This window comes from Homarus americanus, unplaced genomic scaffold, assembly GCF_018991925.1.
Source record: "Homarus americanus isolate GMGI-L3 unplaced genomic scaffold, GMGI_Hamer_2.0 scaffold24922, whole genome shotgun sequence".
Taxonomy (NCBI): Eukaryota; Metazoa; Arthropoda; class Malacostraca; order Decapoda; family Nephropidae; genus Homarus; species Homarus americanus.
The window spans coordinates 1,038,512-1,058,041 of record NW_024722610.1 but is presented as its reverse complement, the minus strand read 5'-3'; the positions used below and the strand labels follow the sequence as shown (position 1 = coordinate 1,058,041).

The window sequence follows — 19,530 nt, the reverse complement described above, 5'->3', positions numbered from 1 at the left end:
TCCGTTCTCATCTTGGTGAGGTTATGAGTCTTACTCGTGGTGGTGGATGTGTTCGTTGTGGTTGAAGACCTTGACGATGGTCTCCCCGAAGTTGGGGATCTCGTGGAAGAGGCGCTCGTCAGGGACGCGACGGTCCAGTGGGTAGCCGTGGGGCTTCTTGTCCAGGTACACTCCGTGGTGACCGTAGTGGTGGAACTTGGTCGTCAAGTTGATTTCATCATTGAGAGAGTCAGCCTCACCGTCGGTCACAGCCACCACCAACTTGAATTCTACACCAGCCGCGTTGCCCTTGGGTATGAGCAACCTGTTGGGCAGCCCAGTAGCTCTCACGAATTCATCAAGATGTAATTGGTTGCCTCTGGAAATTGCTGCCTCAGCCTGCTCATGCAATGTCTTCAGGCTTGGCACGTCAGGTACCGTCACTGAGGATTCGCCGCACTTGCGGACCATGTGGTTCTTGCCAGGTGCCACTTAGGGAAAAAATAGAATCAATTGATATAACATGTTGAAAAATGTTCCCGACATAAACAATGTTGTTTTTAAATATCAACTTATATTTCTTATTCATATAAAAGCCTAATTTTGATATGCATTAAATACTGACCTCTTAATATCTTTTTTGACAACGAACTAGCTTGTAAGTAATAAAATTCAGAATATATAAATCCACAGTCTAAAGTTTATTTCTATACTTACGTTCTTTCCACAACTTGTCTAGTTCAATGGCATGCCAACGACCCTCGTTGAATGGGATGATGACACCGTTAACGTCACGATGTGGCCAGGCGAAGATACGGATTGTGGCCAACTTGTGGGCATCATTATTGTTCATTATGTCCACATTGAAGGAGAAATCCTTGTGCCTCAGACGTGGGATAATGGCGCTTATTTCCATTTTATCCTCCCATTTCATCTCCTCCTTGTCATCCATAGCATTCATGAGGCTGTATTCATAATCTTCAAAGTAAGTCTCCAAGGGACCATCAATGTAAATATTATTGATGGCTACACCAGGGAACAAAAGCTCTTCCCGGCTATAAGGTTTAAGATGGTCTTTATGTTTCCTGAAGAGGTCGTCGATGTACTTGTGCTGCTTGTAGAAGGCGGGGTCACGGAGGGCGGTCTCATAGTGCTCCAGGACACTGGGAGTATCGTAGTACTTGGCATGGGGGTCACCCTGGTGGCCAAGCATCATGTGACCCATGTTGTGTAGGGAGCCGTAGTATTCATTATAGGGGTTGTACACACACGACTCAATGATATCACCCAGGATGTCAATACCGTGTTCGTTATTGATGTCCACCTTGTTACCCTCCTTGTCGATGACGTAGCCGTGAGCGATGGCATCACGGATGCGGTTCTCCATCACGATCATGTCGCGCACCTCAGCAACCTTGTCCACGTCCTCGATATGGATGTCATCATGACGGAATGGGAATGGGTTGCCATTTTTGTATGAAGTGTGGGGGTCGAAGCCTTCATGGAGATTCCTTTCCCAATGAAGCTTTTCGATTTTCTGAAGGTGGTTGGAAATGCGCTCGGCTTCAAAGCGGTTGACCAGCTGGTGATGAACCCAGAAGTAGTTCTCGCCTCTGCGTTCAATCTGATAACCAAAAGTTTCATTCCACCAGAAGGGATATTCAATATGCCAATTGATGTAGTGGGTACTGAGGCCGATATCCTCACCAAAGTAAGCCATTTTATGTTCAGGGTTATTCTGAGTGCCTGTTCAGTTATGCAAGCTTGTGTCCAACATTTACCCGACGTCTCGAGTCTTTAAATTTCCCACGACCACACAACTCACTACAGTAGACTCTCGTGTATAATGGTGCGTAAAAATTCACCTGCAGGACTAAGTGACGCTGCAGTGTGTGTGTGTGTGTCCAAATTATGAAGAATAAAAGAGAGGCGAGAAGAAACACGGCAGAGTACAACTTTGTGTAAAGGTTCAGAGACAGATAAAATAATACAGGATAAAAGACAATCATATATACTAGTAACGAAGATAAATTAAATAAAACTATATTCAAATAAAAAAAAACATAAGTTCATTATGCGAGCGTGTGTGAGCGTCATAGGTTTACAGGGGAGATAAAGGGGTCTGTTTGATACCCGAGGCGGCGAGCGGCAGGTCAAGGCCGCTCTCTCCTATACCAGCCAACAAAACATTGATGGAAAGCTGTGGTACAACTTGGGCTCTGAGATAGGAGGTTGGGAGGCGGGAATTTACCACTTGAGGCTGAGTTAGAGGCCATCGGGTCATGATAGCTGCATCACCACCATACACACACGTCCGCGCTTGTTACTGTGCTTCCTTATTATCCCGGCAACAAAGGCAAAGTATTTTTTGGAGAGTGAGAGAAAGAGAGAGAGAGAGAGAGAGAGAGAGAGAGAGAGAGAGAGAGAGAGAATAGAAAATATAACGCGTCAACATAACTGACTATAAACGTATCAAACACAGTCGATAAATTGATCATTTACTGACGTTACTTCATGTTAATAAAAACTTCCCACAATCTACAAAATTCTCCATCAATCAGGTCAGAAAAGGTGCTCATTGGGAAGATTAAATGCAAGCAATAAACTGTATAGAGACAATTGGTGAGTTTATGAGTGAATCATACAGTTGAGGGGTAATAGTGTAGATAATGTAATTGAGTGTAGTTTATCACAACATTACTAAAGGTCCTAGGTTATAAAAACGATCAGTTTAGAGAATCACTGCGGCTACCAAGTGAGTGTTGTCAAGTGTTAATTAAAACCACTAAAAGTGTTTGTTTTAGGAATGTTATATGATTTTTATGGGGAACACAAGTGAAGCTTTGATGACATTTAACACATTAAGTAGATCCGTGTTAATAGGACCCAACCTAATCGAACCAATAGGATTGTGGCATCATTAGTATCAGGACCACTAGGACTTATACCTATTAAAACTTGGCCTCAATAGCATTAAAGTACAGTACATAAGAACTGGTAGTCATGAGGGCTTAACCCCATTAGGACAGCAGCCCATTAGAACTGGGGCCCATTAGAACTAGGGCCCATTAGAACTTGGACCCATTAGAACTGGGGACAAATTTACCCAACAGTGATGAGTACAACTGTTGGGACACTGGGGGAACAACAGGCAGCAGAAGTGATGTGAAAGAGAGAATTCGAATCAAAATCTAGAGCGTTTTTATTCCCCCAAGGATATTGTTGATGTTATAAAGTATTACTAAACCTCATCAACAAAGGTGTTTAACCGTGTACTAGAAGTTACATCTTACAGTAAACATCAGATATTAAAAATTACCAGAGAGACGTCTTCCTGATCCCCCAAAAGAACATTCTGAGTTGTGGGTTATGTCAGTCAAGAAACAGCTGTTGAAGACTAGAGAGTAAAGTAGAATTTAGTCTGTTGTTTTCTTTTTATTTATCAATTATTGTGATGGACAAAGGGAGGTTAAGTGTCAGTGAACCATCTGAAGGGAACATGACTGATTGAGGGACCTTAAAATTAAACTCTGGGGAAGGAAGATAAAAATACAAGGTTAGTATTACAGTATAATGCGAGACAGATGTACGGTCTATAATTATGTATAGTGATGTGGCATATAAAGATAATTATACAAGTAGACTCTGACCTACGCCCATCACCACGGCTTCTGTTAGTTATTTAGTGGACTACAGACACGTTAATAATGACTTCTGATGATGGCAGCTTTATGCATGATGATATGGCTCGAACTGTACGTGTGGGTTACTGATTATTTTACAGCAGTCTGACAATACATACACCTTACAACACATACACCTTACAACACATACACCTTACAACACATACACCTTACAACACATACACCTTACAACACATACACCTTACAACACATACACCTTACAACACATACACTGTGCAACGCATCCACATCACAACATTTACACCTTACAACACATTCTACACCGTATAAAACATACACTGTACAACACATCGACTTTACAGCACATACCTTGCAACACATACACCTCACAACTCGTGAAGTTAACTGAACAAACGCAAAATCGATTCGATCAAAAGAAAAAAAAGTCCTAATTGTCAAAGTTTTTACTCCACCGTAAGTGTTTATTCTCGATGATCAGATCAAGTGGTGGGGGTCAGTATGTTACCGGCGACCAACACAGTTGTTGGTATATTTTTATGCCCGCGATTACTGTTACCTAGCAACTGTATTGTCCTCAGTGAAGGTGCTGAGTCTATCACACTGTTGACCTTAGCTTATTAGATAGTGTGTGTGACCATCACGTGGAGTGTGCTTTCGTGAACATTATGAACACAGCATGAGGCACAACTCTTCACGAGTCCACCTGACCAAACTATGTAGACAATGACCTAGGCTGATTTATTTATTGAAGCATTATATTATACAATGTCTTATATAAAATGAGTTCACTGCTGCCTGATGGTCTCCTCTTTAATCTTCCCTATCGATGGGCGTCTCCCTATTTCCTGGTCTCGTCTACACTTCTCGTTGTTGGTATTTTCCTGGGTCTTTGTTTTATTTCTTGGGGTCCGGTCGATCACCCTCTGTTAACTGTTTATATAGTCTGGCCACTGTAATTAACGTCTTAGACCCTTCAATAATATCTCCTTCTTTAGTGAGAGATCTAACAAGTTCTTTGGTGCCATTATGTGTTACGCGTCGCACATAGTTATCTATACTCCTTTGTTTGGTTATTTTGTTCCTATTGGCAGACTTATTTCACGTCCTAAACCATTATTTAGGATAATGATTTCTCTCTCTCTCTCTCTCTCTCTCTCTCTCTCTCTCTCTCTCTCTCTCCCTTGAATTTTCAGAGGAGAACCAGCGCACTTTACCTTTGTTTATGTAACCTGACTGATTTTTACACAATGAGGCCAATTGCCCTTGATATGTTTATTAAATAATCTTCCTCTGTTGGCTGGGAAACTTGAATTATAAACAATGTATTTAGTTTTCGTTTTTTTTTTCCAACTCCTCCTCGTTGTTTGTTTTGTTCAGCTCAAATCTTTTTGTTCATGATTCTGCCACGTTAGATATAAATGTTTTAATATCAACAACGAAACGAAGGTAAATCATATAGGTACTCATGATATTTACACCTGTTATACCTAACCTAACCTTACCGCCACTAAATGACCTTAAAACTTCCCTCTCCAATACTATTATAAAAGACTGTGGGGTGATAGTGTCATCCTGAGGTACTCCATCCTGAACGTTTAATATTTTCATTGCCAGTGTAACATTACTGATGGGAAAAGAACCTCCTAAGTAAATCATTTTTAATCTTCGTACAATTTTCTTCAATTCCCCCTTTTCTCACCAAGTATTCGTTACCAGACACTGTACTTATTGAATCCAAGAGTCCTATAAAGTGATGAAACACCTAAGCATTATGGTTATTTATATTCACTGTGTCTCTAGACTATGTCGTCGATGTTTCTTAAGTACTGGGAGTTGTTACGTCGACTTTAAGAAACAAAATCACAATAGAAACAGTATTGTATTGTCATTGGTTTAAAAGCCAGACGCGGGTGTGTGAACTAGGTAAAAAAAAAAAAGACTAAATAAGAAAATAAATCATTTAACGTAAGGTACATATCTGAGTGTCTGGGGGTTTTTTCTTCTTATTTTTACCTAGGATACACAACTTCAAGGTGACTTCTCTACTTCAGGAATTCACCAGAGTGGCTCTCCAGTAGATAATTTTTTTTTTCAGAGGGCACTAACTACCGACGCCTCCACCCTCCCTTTTCCCCCTCCCCCCTTCCCCAGCCCTCCTTCCCCTCCCCTCCTCCCCCAACTTCTTAGATCAAGCCCCATAACCCTCAATCTGTTTTGTCTCTCGTAAACTCAAGATGGACACACCCACCCACTTACTGACATAAGATTTTTGAAGATAAAAAAAAAAAATATTACGTACCTTGGCACCTCTTCCAGTCTAGCCAATCAAAAGACAAGATTAAGAATCACCCTATCTGACGCCATCACCCAACTTAGCCGACCAAGACGTGTGGTGTTTTGGTGGGTGGGATAGAAGGGGGGGTGAGGGGTAGGTCATGACAGCTGATAATCTTCTACCTCCTCCTCCTCTCCTCCTCCTCCTCCTCCTCCTCCTCTTCCTCCTCCTCCTCCTCCTCCTCCTCCTCCTCCTCCTCCTCCGCCTCCTTCCACCCCTTGTATTGTATTTTATCATTTTGGGTTTATTTATAAATATTTTATTGTGTACTTATAATTCTTATTAGTTTATGTATCGTTATAGTTCATTTATGTCGATTGATGGTTTGTAATTTTTATTTCTAATTATTTTATTATTTTTGTACTGTACTTATTATTTATATTTCTTGACAATTTTATTATATTTTATCCTTTTTTTGGTATTTTTATTATTATTTTTTTGCTATTTTTTCGTAATTTTGATATTTTCACTATTTTTAACTGGTCTCTTTTCGCTTTATTATTTCCATTATCTTTCATTATTCTGTTTTATTAGCCATTGTTTTCGTTTTGTTTTTATTCGATTTAATTTCTAGGGATATATAGTATGTTTGTTGCTCTCTGTATAAAGATCTACTAAAGCATCTACAACAGTCGTTCTCCACCACCACCACACATTCCTCTCCACCACCACCACACGTTCCTCTCCACCACCACCATCACACATTCCTCTCCACCACCACCACACATTCCTCTCTCCACCACCACCACCACCACACGTTCCTCTCCACCACCACCACCATCACACATCTCCTCCACCACCACCACCACACACATTCCTCTCCACCACCACCACATTCCTCTCTCCACCACCACCACCACCACTCACCACCACCACCACCACCATTCCTCTCCACCACCACACGTTCCTCTCCACCACCACCACCATCATCACACATTCCTCTCCACCACCACCACCACCACACATTCCTCTCTCCACCACCACACTCCTCCACCACCACCACCACCACCATCACACATTCCTCTCCACCACCACCTCACACTAACTCTAAGGGGCCATCAAGCCTCATTACACATACAAATACTCTTCCTGCGGCTCTTACATACATACATACATACATACATACATCCATACATACATGCATACATACTTACATACATACATATATAACCAACATGAATATAAATGTACATCCACATAGCATATACACACAAAAATTTACCAGCCGTACACAAATATAACAATCACAACAATCATTACATACGTACACAAACATGATACGCACACAAACGTCATTAGAACATTCATGCACTCGCACTAACAGTCATAGATCATATTTTCATAGGCAATGCACACATACATACACATTACAACTGGATATACTTACATCTCCACAAGGCGAACACACACACACACACACACACACACACACACACACACACAGTCGAAAGAAATATGCTATTGGAAAATATAATCAAAGAAAGGTAACATAAAAAAGAAATAGTGGGAAGTACAATGAGAGAGAGAGAGAGATAGAGAGAGAGAGAGAGAGAGAGAGAGAAGACGATAGAATGATAGAAAAAATGACGAGAGAGAAAAAGATAGAGCGAGAGACAGTAAACGATAGAGACAATGATGCAGAGTGTGATAGGGAATATGATAAAGAGAGGGAGGATGATAGAAAGAAAAACGAAAGAAGGAGTATGATAGAGAGATAGGATATAACAGAAACAAAGAGAGAGAAGATAGTAGAGAGAAAGAAAGTTCTAAGGGAGACAATTCGAGGTCTTCAACAGGTTAACAGCGACGATAAAGAGAGAGAGAAGCTAACAGAAGAAGCTGCCGGTGTTCTACCTAGAAACTGTTATCACAAAACCTTACAGACTGAAAACGCGGGGGAGGGACAAGGCAGGAAGAGGGGGAGGGCACGAGGGAGGGTGGTGGAGGCTCAGCAGGTATATAAGGCGGCGCGAGCAGTGTTGGGACATCATCAGCATCATGAAGATCGTGCTGTTGTGTTCACTGGTGGTTGCCGCCGCCGCCGCCTCGCCTTACTCAGGTAGCCATGATTTTAGTGGCTTCCAGAGAGATGAACCTGATGGTGAGTATATCCACTGACTTTCCAAGACACACCAAACGCTCATTGTCTGAACCGTAGTACTAAAGCTGTTAAATTCCACCAAAGCATTTTCATATTGTCCCAAAACAAACGTATGATGAAAATCCTATATGTCAAGGCATCCGCACACAGCCTTCCTAGACGTCTTTGTAAAATAAGTTTTACAGTAACCATATCTGTATACATTTTAAACAAGTTCATGTTCATCAAATCTTCATGCAAAATTTTTTAGCGTTACAACACAATATTTAATCTAATGTTGACATTCTCACATGTGTCTCAGGTGTACCAACAGCACAGAAGCAGCACGACATCAACTTCCTCCTCCACAAGCTGTACGAGCCTCTGCATGAGGCCAACCTGAAGGCCCTGGAAGATTCCTTTGACCCACTGACCCACACTGCCAACATGCCTGATGCTGGTGTAGCCGTCAACAAACTCATGCAGGAGGTCAAGACTCAACATCTGGAGGAGAGGCATCACTGGTTCTCAGTGTTTAACGCCACTCAGCGCGAGGAAGCACTGCTGCTTGTAAAGGTTCTATTACAGTGCCAAGACTGGCCAACAGCTATTGGCAACGCTGTTTACTTCCGTAAAATGATGAACGAGGAGACGTATGTTTACGCTCTGTACACAGCTATCAAACACTCCCCACTCACTAAGCACGTTGTGTTGCCTCCTCTCTATGAGATCATGCCACACTTTTTCACAAGCAGCGAAGTAATCCAACAAGCTTACAGGGCCAAGATGATTGGCCAACCAGGCAAATTTAACATGAACTTTACAGGCACGCAGAATAACCCTGAACATAAAATAGCTTACTTCGGTGAGGATATCGGCCTCAGTACCCACTACATCAATTGGCATATTGAATATCCCTTCTGGTGGAATGAGACTTTTGGTTATCAGATTGAACGCAGAGGCGAGAACTACTTCTGGGTTCATCACCAGCTGGTCAACCGCTTTGAAGCCGAGCGCATTTCCAACCACCTTCAGAAAATAGAAAAGCTTCATTGGGAAAGGAATCTCCATGAAGGCTTCGACCCCCACACTTCATACAAAAATGGCGAACATTTCCCATTCCGTCATGATGACATCCATATCGAGGACGTGGACAAGGTTGCTGAGGTGCGCGACATGATCGTGATGGAGAACCGCATCCGTGATGCCATCGCTCACGGCTACGTCATCGACAAGGAGGGTAACAAGGTGGACATCAATAACGAACACGGTATTGACATCCTGGGTGAAATCATTGAGTCGTGTGTGTACAACCCCTATAATGAATACTACGGCTCCCTACACAACATGGGTCACATGATGCTTGGTCACCAGGGTGACCCCCATGCCAAGTACTACGATACTCCCAGTGTCCTGGAGCACTATGAGACCACCCTCCGTGACCCCGCCTTCTACAAGCTGCACAAGTACATCGACGACCTCTTCAGGAAACATAAAGACCATCTTAAACCTTATAGCCGGAAGGAGCTTTTGTTCCCTGGTATAGCCATCAACAATATACACATTGATGGTCCCTTGGAGACTTACTTTGAAGATTATGAATACAGCCTCATGAATGCTATGGATGACAAGGAGGAGATGAAATGGGAGGATAACATGGAAATAAGCGCCATTATCCCACGTCTGAGGCACAAGGATTTCTCCTTCAAAGTGAACATAATGAACAATAATGATGAGAACAAGTTGGCCACAATCCGCATCTTCGCCTGGCCACATCGTGACGTTAATGGTGTCATCATGCCATTCAACGAGGGTCGTTGGCACGCCATTGAACTAGACAAGTTCTGGAAATACCGTAAGTATGAAATTCGTTTTACTTATTAGGACAAGCCTGCTACATTATCGATATAGATTTATAGATTATATATTAATGGATTTAGTAGGATATTTCTATTAACACCGCTGTGACGATCTCACAGTAACTGTACATCATATGGTTTTCCTCCTCAGTGGCACCTGGCGAGAACGAAGTTACCCGCAAGTGCGATGAGTCCTCAGTGACGGTACCTGACGTGCCCAGCCTGAAGAGCTTGCATGAACAGGCCGAAGCAGCGATTGCCGGAATCAGTGAATTGAACCTTGAGGAGTTCGTGAGCGCTACTGGGCTGCCCAACAGGCTGCTCATACCCAAGGGCAACGCGGCTGGTGTAGAGTTCAAGTTGGTGGTGGCTGTGACCGACGGTGAGGCTGACTCTGTCAATGATGAAATCAACTTGACGACCAAGTTCCACCACTACGGTCACCACGGAGTGTACCTGGACAAGAAGTCCCACGGCTACCCACTGGACCGTCGCGTACCTGACGAGCGCCTCTTCCACGAGATCCCCAACTTCGGGGAGACCATCGTCAAGGTCTTCAACCACAACGAACACGTCCACCGCCACGAGTAAGACTCACTATCCTCACCAAGATGGAGATGAAAGTCAACTTCAGATGATTTAGGATGGAACAACTATTGACATTTGGACTTTCACTTTTCCTGTTGTTATTGATGTTCATAAACATTTTGTTGAATATAATTACAATTGTACACTAATATAATGTTGGTCACAACATCTGTGCAGTATTTGTCTTACGATGTTAAAATTATGTGCCGTACCTCTTCTGGTAAGAAAATGTACACAAACTGCAGGTTGACGGACTAGGTTGTGCTTAGTTTATGAGATGCTTAAGATCACAGTTGCTGAGGACCATAGTTGTAGTAGTTGATGATTCTTAAAATATCCTGTATTGTCTGATAACAGCTGAAGACATTATCCCATCACTGCAGCTGAAGTTGAAATAAATGATACTGATGCATGACTATGTATTTATTTTCTGCTCCTTCTCACAGAACATTATATATTAGTAACATGCCTCTACTTTACCCAGTTTCAAGTTCGGGCTTTGATAGAGGCTCTCCGCAACATTTTTAGGGGTACAGGTACTCGCTATGAAAGACACAGGTTCCCCAATTTTTGGAGGCTTTAGATACGATAATCTTACCTTCTGCTTCATTGTAGATGTTCGGTTTATATCTCCTCATAAAGTAACCGGCTGAGACTAACCAAGTTTTAGGGTTGACCTGTTCATGCAGCTGGGACACTCATTAGGGAGCAGCCTTCAAATCATGTGTTGTATCTTCGCCTCTTCTATACGCCATTACTCAGGAATACCATCGAAGCCAGTAACTCTACTTCTTGGTTGGATGTCCGAGATATCACCTCTAAGTCTTGACAGTTCCATCACTATTTCAGTTTTTTTTTTTTTTCATTTTTCATATCGGAATTTTTTTTCTTATAAATTCTCACGTTTCCGTAAGTTCGTTTATAACTTGCTTGAGTTCCCAAAGACTTTCTTAATTGTTTACATGTTGGGAATTAAATCTATCTTATCTTGTTATTTTAACCTTAAAGCAATACAGTAAATATAAATTTTATTTGACGAGGTGTTTGTTAATCCGTGAAGACATTAGTTTCATGAGTTAATACCTTGAAGGCGATAGTTTAACCCCTTAATATGATAGTTTAACTCCTTAATGATAGCATTGATGTTTAATTCTTAGAATGATCGTCTGGGAACAATATGGATGATAATTCAAACTATCGTCTTCGAATGATTAATTAGTAAACGGCTCTAAGTCAAGAATTCACAAGCAACAACTTTATTTTCTGCTGGCAACATAAAAAGTAATTCCTTCCCATAAACACTTACTTTTATCAATATTATCATTAATAGCAGTAGTCGTAGTAGTATTTGTAGTTTGAGTAGTAGTAGTAGAAGTTGTAGTAGTAATAGTAGTAGTAGTAGTAGTAATAGTAGTAGGTGTAGCATTTATGAATACTATTCTTATGACAAATGACATTATTAGTATTATTATTAGTATTGATATTATTACTCTTACTTAAGTCATATTTTATATCATTTTATTATCATTATTATTTAGTTAATTTGTTTGTGTTGTTTTCTCTTTCATGTTTGGTAATTCACTCCTCTTCCCTTTTCTTCCTGTCCCTTTCTTCCCCTGTCATTCTCTTATTATTATCCTTGTCTTCACCTTCCCACTTCTTCCTCCGCTAAATACTATCCCCTCTTCATCCCCTTCATCATCCTCCGCCTCTTCATCCCCTTCATCATCCTCGGCCTCTTCATCCCCTTCATCATCCTCCGCCTCTTCATCCCTCTTCATCCCCTTCATCATCCTCCGCCTCTTCATCCCCTTCATCATCCTCCGCCTCTTCATCCCCTTCATCACTCTCCGCCTCTTTATCCCCTTCATCATCCTCCGCCTCTTCATCCCCTTCATCATCCTCCGCCTCTTCCTGTTCGTGTCTTAGGATTGAAGCATAATCACCACGTACGATGCCATGATGGAGAGGAAAGTCAGTAGGGATTCTCTGGTCACGTAGAAGAACCCCCAGGCGCTGACTCCTTGCCCTTCGTCAGCAGAGAGTTGCGCGAGGATGGCGTCTAGGTCCCTCAGGTAGAACCCAGTCATGACGAGATTCGCGTGACCACGACCCACCTACAAGACACACAGGTGAATGAAGAGAAGTCCCTGGAACATTGTGGTTAGATAAGGGAACTAACTGTCGTAAAGGAATTGAGCAACGTGAAGTGAAATATTACCAAGGGCAGGATTAAGTAAGTGCCATGAGACTTAGCTGATTGTTACAGAGGATCCACTAGTTTTAGCTGATATCAACATAGGATCTACAAGTCTTAGCTGACACCAACACAGCACTCACCACGACCTGAGTATGGGAGGCCTGGTTATGAACACAGGCTTGGACCAGGATGAGGGCGGGCAAGCGGATGACGTAGAAGGCAGCGTTACCAAGGTACCCGATGTGAGAGAGAGCGTCGTCAGTCTGGTGGAGGTGACGACGATTAAATACAAATAAATATAAATTTTTTTGTAGAAATTATTTGCTAAAATTTTATGGTGTTGGAATAGAAAAAAAAATACCCGTCTGTTAGAATTATTAGTAGAAATGTGTTGAAAAATCCGTGTGTCTTATTGAAAATTGTGACAAATAAAATGCATTAGGATAAAAAAAAATGGGGGCCAGAAAATCGCTAATCCATACTTACAATCCAACACGGAAGACTATGACGGTATGCAGGAAACTTTTTTATACCAGAAACCCACGACAACTGTGGTTATAATATCTCACCTCGTCTTGACAATCCCAGAGAAGACTAGTGACGAAAGCAACATCAGCTTAATAGCCGGTGTTGAAAATAGTCTCCGTCCCAGTAGAATGCACAAGGCGTTTACATTGCCGAGTTACTACCGATAATTCGGGTTATATCTCTCTCCTGTGCCTTGGTTTAATTTCCTGTTCTTCCTTATCATTGGGGGAGCTGCGGCCTCTTCCTCCTCAACACCGGGGCCAGGAGTAAGATTACCTGGATATTATTGTAACAGAAAACGTGAAGATTTTGACCCCTTAAAGTTTCTCTCTAGATTTGCCATATTATTGATGACTTAGCTGATGGGTTCTGTTTCCCAGTTTAAAAGGTAAGAACTCTCGAAATGGTTTGTTGATGAAAACGGACTAGTGTACTCAGAACCCTAACCTAACCTATCCTCTTTCGTTATGTCCTTTCCTTTCCTTTATTTATTGTTCCTTGGATCATCGTTTAAGTGAATCTGTTGAGAGTAATAAGAGACTCGGTCTGATATTCGAAACGATTCAGCTAGAAATCTGTAAGTGACTTGATCTAGGGGTAGTGAGTGAACCAGTGTGGATGAATCGATATATGGGCCATAAGTGACACAGTCTAGAACCTTAAGTGACAGAATCTAAAGTCCGTGGGTAGTTTCGTGAGACAGTGAATGAATCAGTTCGAGTAATAAAGCAAAAGTGTAGACTGTCACAACACTTACTGAAGCATGTAGTCTTGGCCTGCGTAAGACACCCACCTTCAGCACAGGGATGAGAAGTGTGCAGGTCATAATCAAGAAGGAGGCGAGGTTTATGAGAATGATGGGCGAAAAAAGGGCGTTGAATTTGCCCAAGAAGTCTCCCACGTCCTCGTACAGGCTCCACGTCTCCCGTAACTTGTTCAAGTACTCACGCTGGCTATCTTGTGCTTGTTGGTGGCAGTCACAGGCAGATGTGACGGTGGAGACAGATGCGATGCTTAAGGAGTTAGGGAATGGTGGAGTTTCGTGGTCCGTGTGGCTGTATATGCCGGTGTTGTTTTGGGTTGCAAAGCTCTGAGGAAAGGTATGATAAAGAAGATTTTATACATTTACTAACTGTAGGTCACATTGCACAAATTCGGAGATGATCATTACATACTGTACTTGCATTTGAAACGAGTCTTGAAATTTAAAAAAAAAAATCACCAAGTTCAAAACTCACATTCTTCGTTGTCATGTCTGAGCGATAAGCCAAGAGCGAGGACCTTCTTGCCTGGACCCACTTTTGGAAGTGTTCGCCGAGGAAGGTGTTGAGAGAGCGGTAGTAGGTGGCGATGTGGTGGGAGGCGACCATGACGAGAGCCTCGGGCACCAGGTAGCCGGCCCATGTGAACGGAACAAAGACGTGCTGCAGCACATTTAACGGCCAGGACCAGGGCGGGGACACCAGGTTACCTGTCATGACATTATAGATGTTAGGTGATTTTTTAGATACTTCATGATTTGGAGAATTATAAGTCGAGCCAATATAAAAACTACAGTTTTTATCAAATGTTCATATTTATGTAGGTCAGTAAACCTTAGGTCCTGAATAAACCAAGTCGAAGAAACATTCACACACGAAAATGTTAGAATATATTGGCCAACACAGCTGCTCCTCCTCACCCAGGACCGAACACACATCTGGTTATGACTGAAACTCAGTCTTACTTTGTGGGGAGACAAGAAAAGTTGACCTTCGATGTAAAGTGCTACATTAGGTACTTAGTCTGCTTACTACGACACCAACACAAATACCAGTTGGAAAAACATTTTTTTCTCTTAAAACTAATAAGGTAATCCAAAGAAAATCAGTTAAGAATACTTTAAAAATTTTCCTCTAAGCTGGATACTTTTGCTTCATTCTATTAATAATCTCCAGTAAGACAAAGTGACAGACATACAGAAAAGCAAGTTGCAGAGTAAAAGCCTCATGCATCTCACCTCAGTACGCGCATTTCATATATCAAGCGAACCATCACTTCTGTGTCAGGGATAATGGAGAGTGACCTGGTCTCACCAACAAGAGATTTTGGCATCAGTTGCCAAACACAGGGTTCATACTACCACATCTTGAAATTTATGAGATGCTGTACAAAGCTTTAAAATGGTTCATTGTGGGTTTCGGTCTCACAAGATCGAGGCCTCTAGCTGCAGAACAATGAACTTGGCTCACCAAAGTAGACGGAGGATTCCTCATCGATGATGAACTGATAGCAGAGAACGCCGAAGGACGCCAGGGCCATGAAGACGTATGCAATCAGGATGCAGACGCGGAGTTTAGCCTCCGCCAGGCACAGCATGTGGCGATTAAGATGGTACTCAACCGCGCGCCATGAGTCTAAGAACTCAGCGGCCTTCCCTGTGAGAAGAACATTTGCAAGAAGAGAGTGGAGGAGCTCAGGAGGAAAGAGGGTGACTTAGAGAAAAGAGTAGGGCGAATTTATGGACGTGAAGAATGTAGGAATTGCCTAATCTTTCTCTCTCAATCTATCTCTCTCATTCTCATCTCATTCTGCCTCTATCTCTCCCTCAATTGTTCTGTACTCAAACAAAACCTTAGTTAAGACTCACTGGCCCTCATCAGCATCAGAATACCGCACGTCCACGGCACTATGCAACTGCCAAACCACGGCAAACTAGCCAGCTTCTGTGACGTAATCAGCCTAGTGAGGAAAGAAGTCAGTCAGTGGTGAGCGGAGTGACCAATATAGCGGCGAGGGTGTTTGGTGACAATGGTGACCTTATCAGTACAGTAGTGAAGGGGAGTGGTGCCTGCAGTGATAACAATTGACGTCTGTGGTGCATATATAGTGATCAATTTAATGACTGCCTTCAGTACAGAACTAAATATTCGTCAGAAGTGAAGACAGCAGGAGTATAACATGTTTCTTGTGTCATAAAAGAAAGGTTTAGAGAGACACTGTATTATCTTCCCGGGGTTTGACGAATACATCACACAACGGTCGACACACGCACATGTGGAGCCCATAAACAGTTGGCAGGCCTGTGTAACCTTGGAAAAGGAGTCGCCAGGGATACCATTCACTACGTTGGGCGATCAGGTTTCATTATACTTCGGCTGAAGTTGGGGAGATACTTCATTACTTCACTGTAGATAGTCAATAAAGAAAACTGTTCTGCACCCCTGCACTGACTGGGTAAAGTTGGTACTTCTGATTGTGTGATGCATTGTATAGCCAATACGGTGCATTTTGTATATCACGTATAGTTACTACAGAGAAATTAGCAGGAATACATATAAAATCCGTGTTGTTCAGAATTTTTAGCCCCGTGTGTCATAATGTACGAGTATAACACCGTAAGATACAGAAAATGTTTTTGATGACTGTACATAGTGAAAAGCCTGATCTTCAAAGTTTAAACCTCGGAGCTTCACTACTTCATAATTCACAAGTGGATCAAACACCCAGGACTACTGCCCACCCTCAACTCATCACGTAATACAGGTCTTATCCTCTAAAGGGTTCACGATTAGTGTTCGGGTCTTGGCCCAATAGTTCCATAAGCTTAACTACTCGTCATTACCTTACGAAATAAAACTAGGATTTGGGATAAATACCTCAAAGCTCATTGGCTCATGACCAACACTTGAGTTTTTGTCTCCCTCAGATTGATTAAGCATACATTATGAATAACAATCAAGTTTAAGAATTGTGGGAGACAGGTAACAGCCTTGCTTCACCCCGGTGGTAAGAGAGGCTGTAGGTCGTTTTTTCACAATTCAGGTTAGAATAGAAAGGGTTACTTTACGTGTCTCTTGAATTGTTTAAGCCACACACCTAAACCAAGTTATTCTTGTTGATATTCAGATATGGACCAGTGCCTAGACTCCCCCTTAGATATGAGTCACTCCACTATCCTACACAGCTCAGAGCAGACCAGCACGAGACCAACACCACACGTTTTTACCTTCTCTTGTCTCTCATTCATGGCCCTATTCACCAAGGTCCGGGCAATCTGCATCCACCATCACACACCCACACACACGTCATGTATCCCAGAGTTTCTCGAGTATTCTTTCCACGTTATTCAGGAAAGAGAGAGGACGAGGGTAGAAGAATATCTCTCTGCTCACAGAGCTTCAATACCTTAGTGTAAATATTTCTTCTGGTTGCCTATTGACCTTGATGATAGGACAGGTGTTTTGTGGAAGCTTAGTCAATATTTTCACGACCAGCGGGGGTGTGGGAAGAGTGCAGGCATGATTGAGAAGACTGACTTCAGACTTATACATTATACCGGTCTGTGTGTGTGTGTCTGTGTGTGTGTGTGTCATCTTCAACGGGTATTCAAGGGCATAAGGAATCGCATATAAGGGCTTAAAATAACTCACTTCAGTAATCAAGTCTTCGTACTCAATGTTAAGATATTATCGTACTCCTGTGGTTGGCCATGTACGCAAGGTATTAATATGTAACAAAAGTACCAAGAGATGAGATAGAATAATTTACTTGAACATAAAAGAAGATAAAAACACTTAAAGCATAAGATAAACACTAAATAATATGGTGTGATAAGAAAAAAACAAGAAGCTCAATCCGTTACGTTATAGGGAAAGGATAACGTTACAATATCAGAATATCAACGACTTGGACCTCGAGATAACATTTTCGCTGTTACTGATAGTTCTAATACCGTATCGTTAAATTGGTACGGCAAAGAATAGCTTGATAACGAAACATCTCGGACAATATCTAACCAAAAATCAGCAGAACGTAACTAGAATTAACCCAACTTAGCCTTATGTGTTCAACCACACTGTACGTAACAATAGAACAGTGAAACGATAATAAGACAAAATAAATAAATACAAAAATTAATCTGTTAACATTACAACAACAACTTTACAACCATCAGAGTGATTGTTATGTCGGCTTCCAACTGACAGTCACAACATAAACTTTGGTGGACACGTCAGTGCTCTTGAATCCCTGAGTGAGAACGGACGGTGCACGTCTAGTGAGCTGCCACAGTGAAAAACATAAGGAAAAGCTATTTAATGTGTGATATGCGTGTGAGGGAATTGTATACAAGGCCATCAAGGTTGATCGACACTGATACTGGAACGCCCATATCTCAGGTAAGGCCATTTATTCTACATTATTAGAAATAGTCAAGACCTTAAAGGCTAGAGTTAAACTTGGTGTCGAGGTGGTTCAGTCGTTGTTTCATTCGCTTAAGAGACGAGATTCGGAGCTTCGAAGAGGTATAGTTTTGTGTACCCAGAATGAATCCTTATAATTTTAGGATATAAAGTTTACAGATTATTTTTTTTTAATCTCGATCTGGATTATTATTGCGCCAAGACTCGGGGTTATGGGTGTTAAGAGGAGGCAGACGTTAGGGTAAAGGTGGTGGTGGCGTAGACTAGGAGGGAGGGTGTTGGTAGCAGACGACGGGAGGGAGAATAGTGGTGGCATATCTTGGGAGTGAGGGAGAAACTTTTTTTTTTTTAAGGAAGTCGATCATCTAGCGTTAAGATCGCCGGTTTGTTTTCATTCGCCTCTTCATATAAATGGTCCGTTATTGAATTGTAAAGAGCATTCATAGGGTTCAATTCCTAAGTCCGTGTCTATTTATTGCCCATCCTAACTTAACCTAACCTAACATAATCTAATTTAACCTAAAATAACCTAATTTATCCTAACCTCACCAAAACCTACTTAACCTTCTTTAAAATAACCTAACCCAATCTAATGTAAACTAAATTAACCCAACTTGTCATAAATAAACCTAAAGTTACGTAACCCACCCTACCAGACCCTCACCTCCACCTCACCCCACCCCACCTCACCTCACCTCACCCCACCTCCCCACCTCACCTCACCCACCCCACCTCACCTCACCTCCCCCACCCACCCTCACCTCACCTCACCCCACCTCACCCCACCTCACCTCACCTCACCCCACCCCACCTCACCTCACCTCACCCTCACCCCACCCCACCCCACCTCACCCCACCCCCCACCCCACCCCACCCTCACCCCACCTCACCTCACCCCACCTCCCACCCTCACCCCACCCCACCCCACCCCACCCTCACCCCACCTCACCTCACCCCACCCCACCCCACCTCACCCCACCCCACCTCCCACCCCACCTCCACCTCACCCACCCCACCTCACCCCACCCCACCTCACCTCACCCACCCCACCTCACCTCCCCACCTCCCCACCCCACCTCACCTCACCTCACCCCTCCACCTCACCTCACCCCA

General features: G+C 42.5%; 2 protein-coding genes and 1 pseudogene across 2 annotated transcripts; 1 reads left to right on the top strand and 2 right to left on the bottom strand.

The window, feature by feature from the left end:
• Positions 1 to 1,756, bottom strand: LOC121862954 (annotated as a pseudogene).
• Positions 1,757 to 7,958: 6,202 nt separating this feature from the next.
• On the top strand, positions 7,959 to 10,921 carry LOC121862863 (pseudohemocyanin-1). The gene is made up of 3 exons (XM_042361206.1): positions 7,959 to 8,080; positions 8,382 to 9,914; positions 10,070 to 10,921. Exons 1-3 carry the CDS (start codon positions 7,978 to 7,980, stop codon positions 10,507 to 10,509), a joined length of 2,076 nt encoding a protein of 691 aa, XP_042217140.1. The 5' UTR covers positions 7,959 to 7,977; the 3' UTR covers positions 10,510 to 10,921.
• Positions 10,922 to 13,718: 2,797 nt separating this feature from the next.
• LOC121862953 lies at positions 13,719 to 15,592 on the bottom strand. The gene is made up of 4 exons (XM_042361408.1): positions 15,466 to 15,592; positions 14,473 to 14,705; positions 14,028 to 14,324; positions 13,719 to 13,754 (listed from the first exon to the last, which is right to left on the bottom strand). Exons 1-4 carry the CDS (start codon positions 15,590 to 15,592, stop codon positions 13,719 to 13,721), a joined length of 693 nt encoding a protein of 230 aa, XP_042217342.1.
• Between the last annotated feature and the right edge of the window lie 3,938 nt (positions 15,593 to 19,530).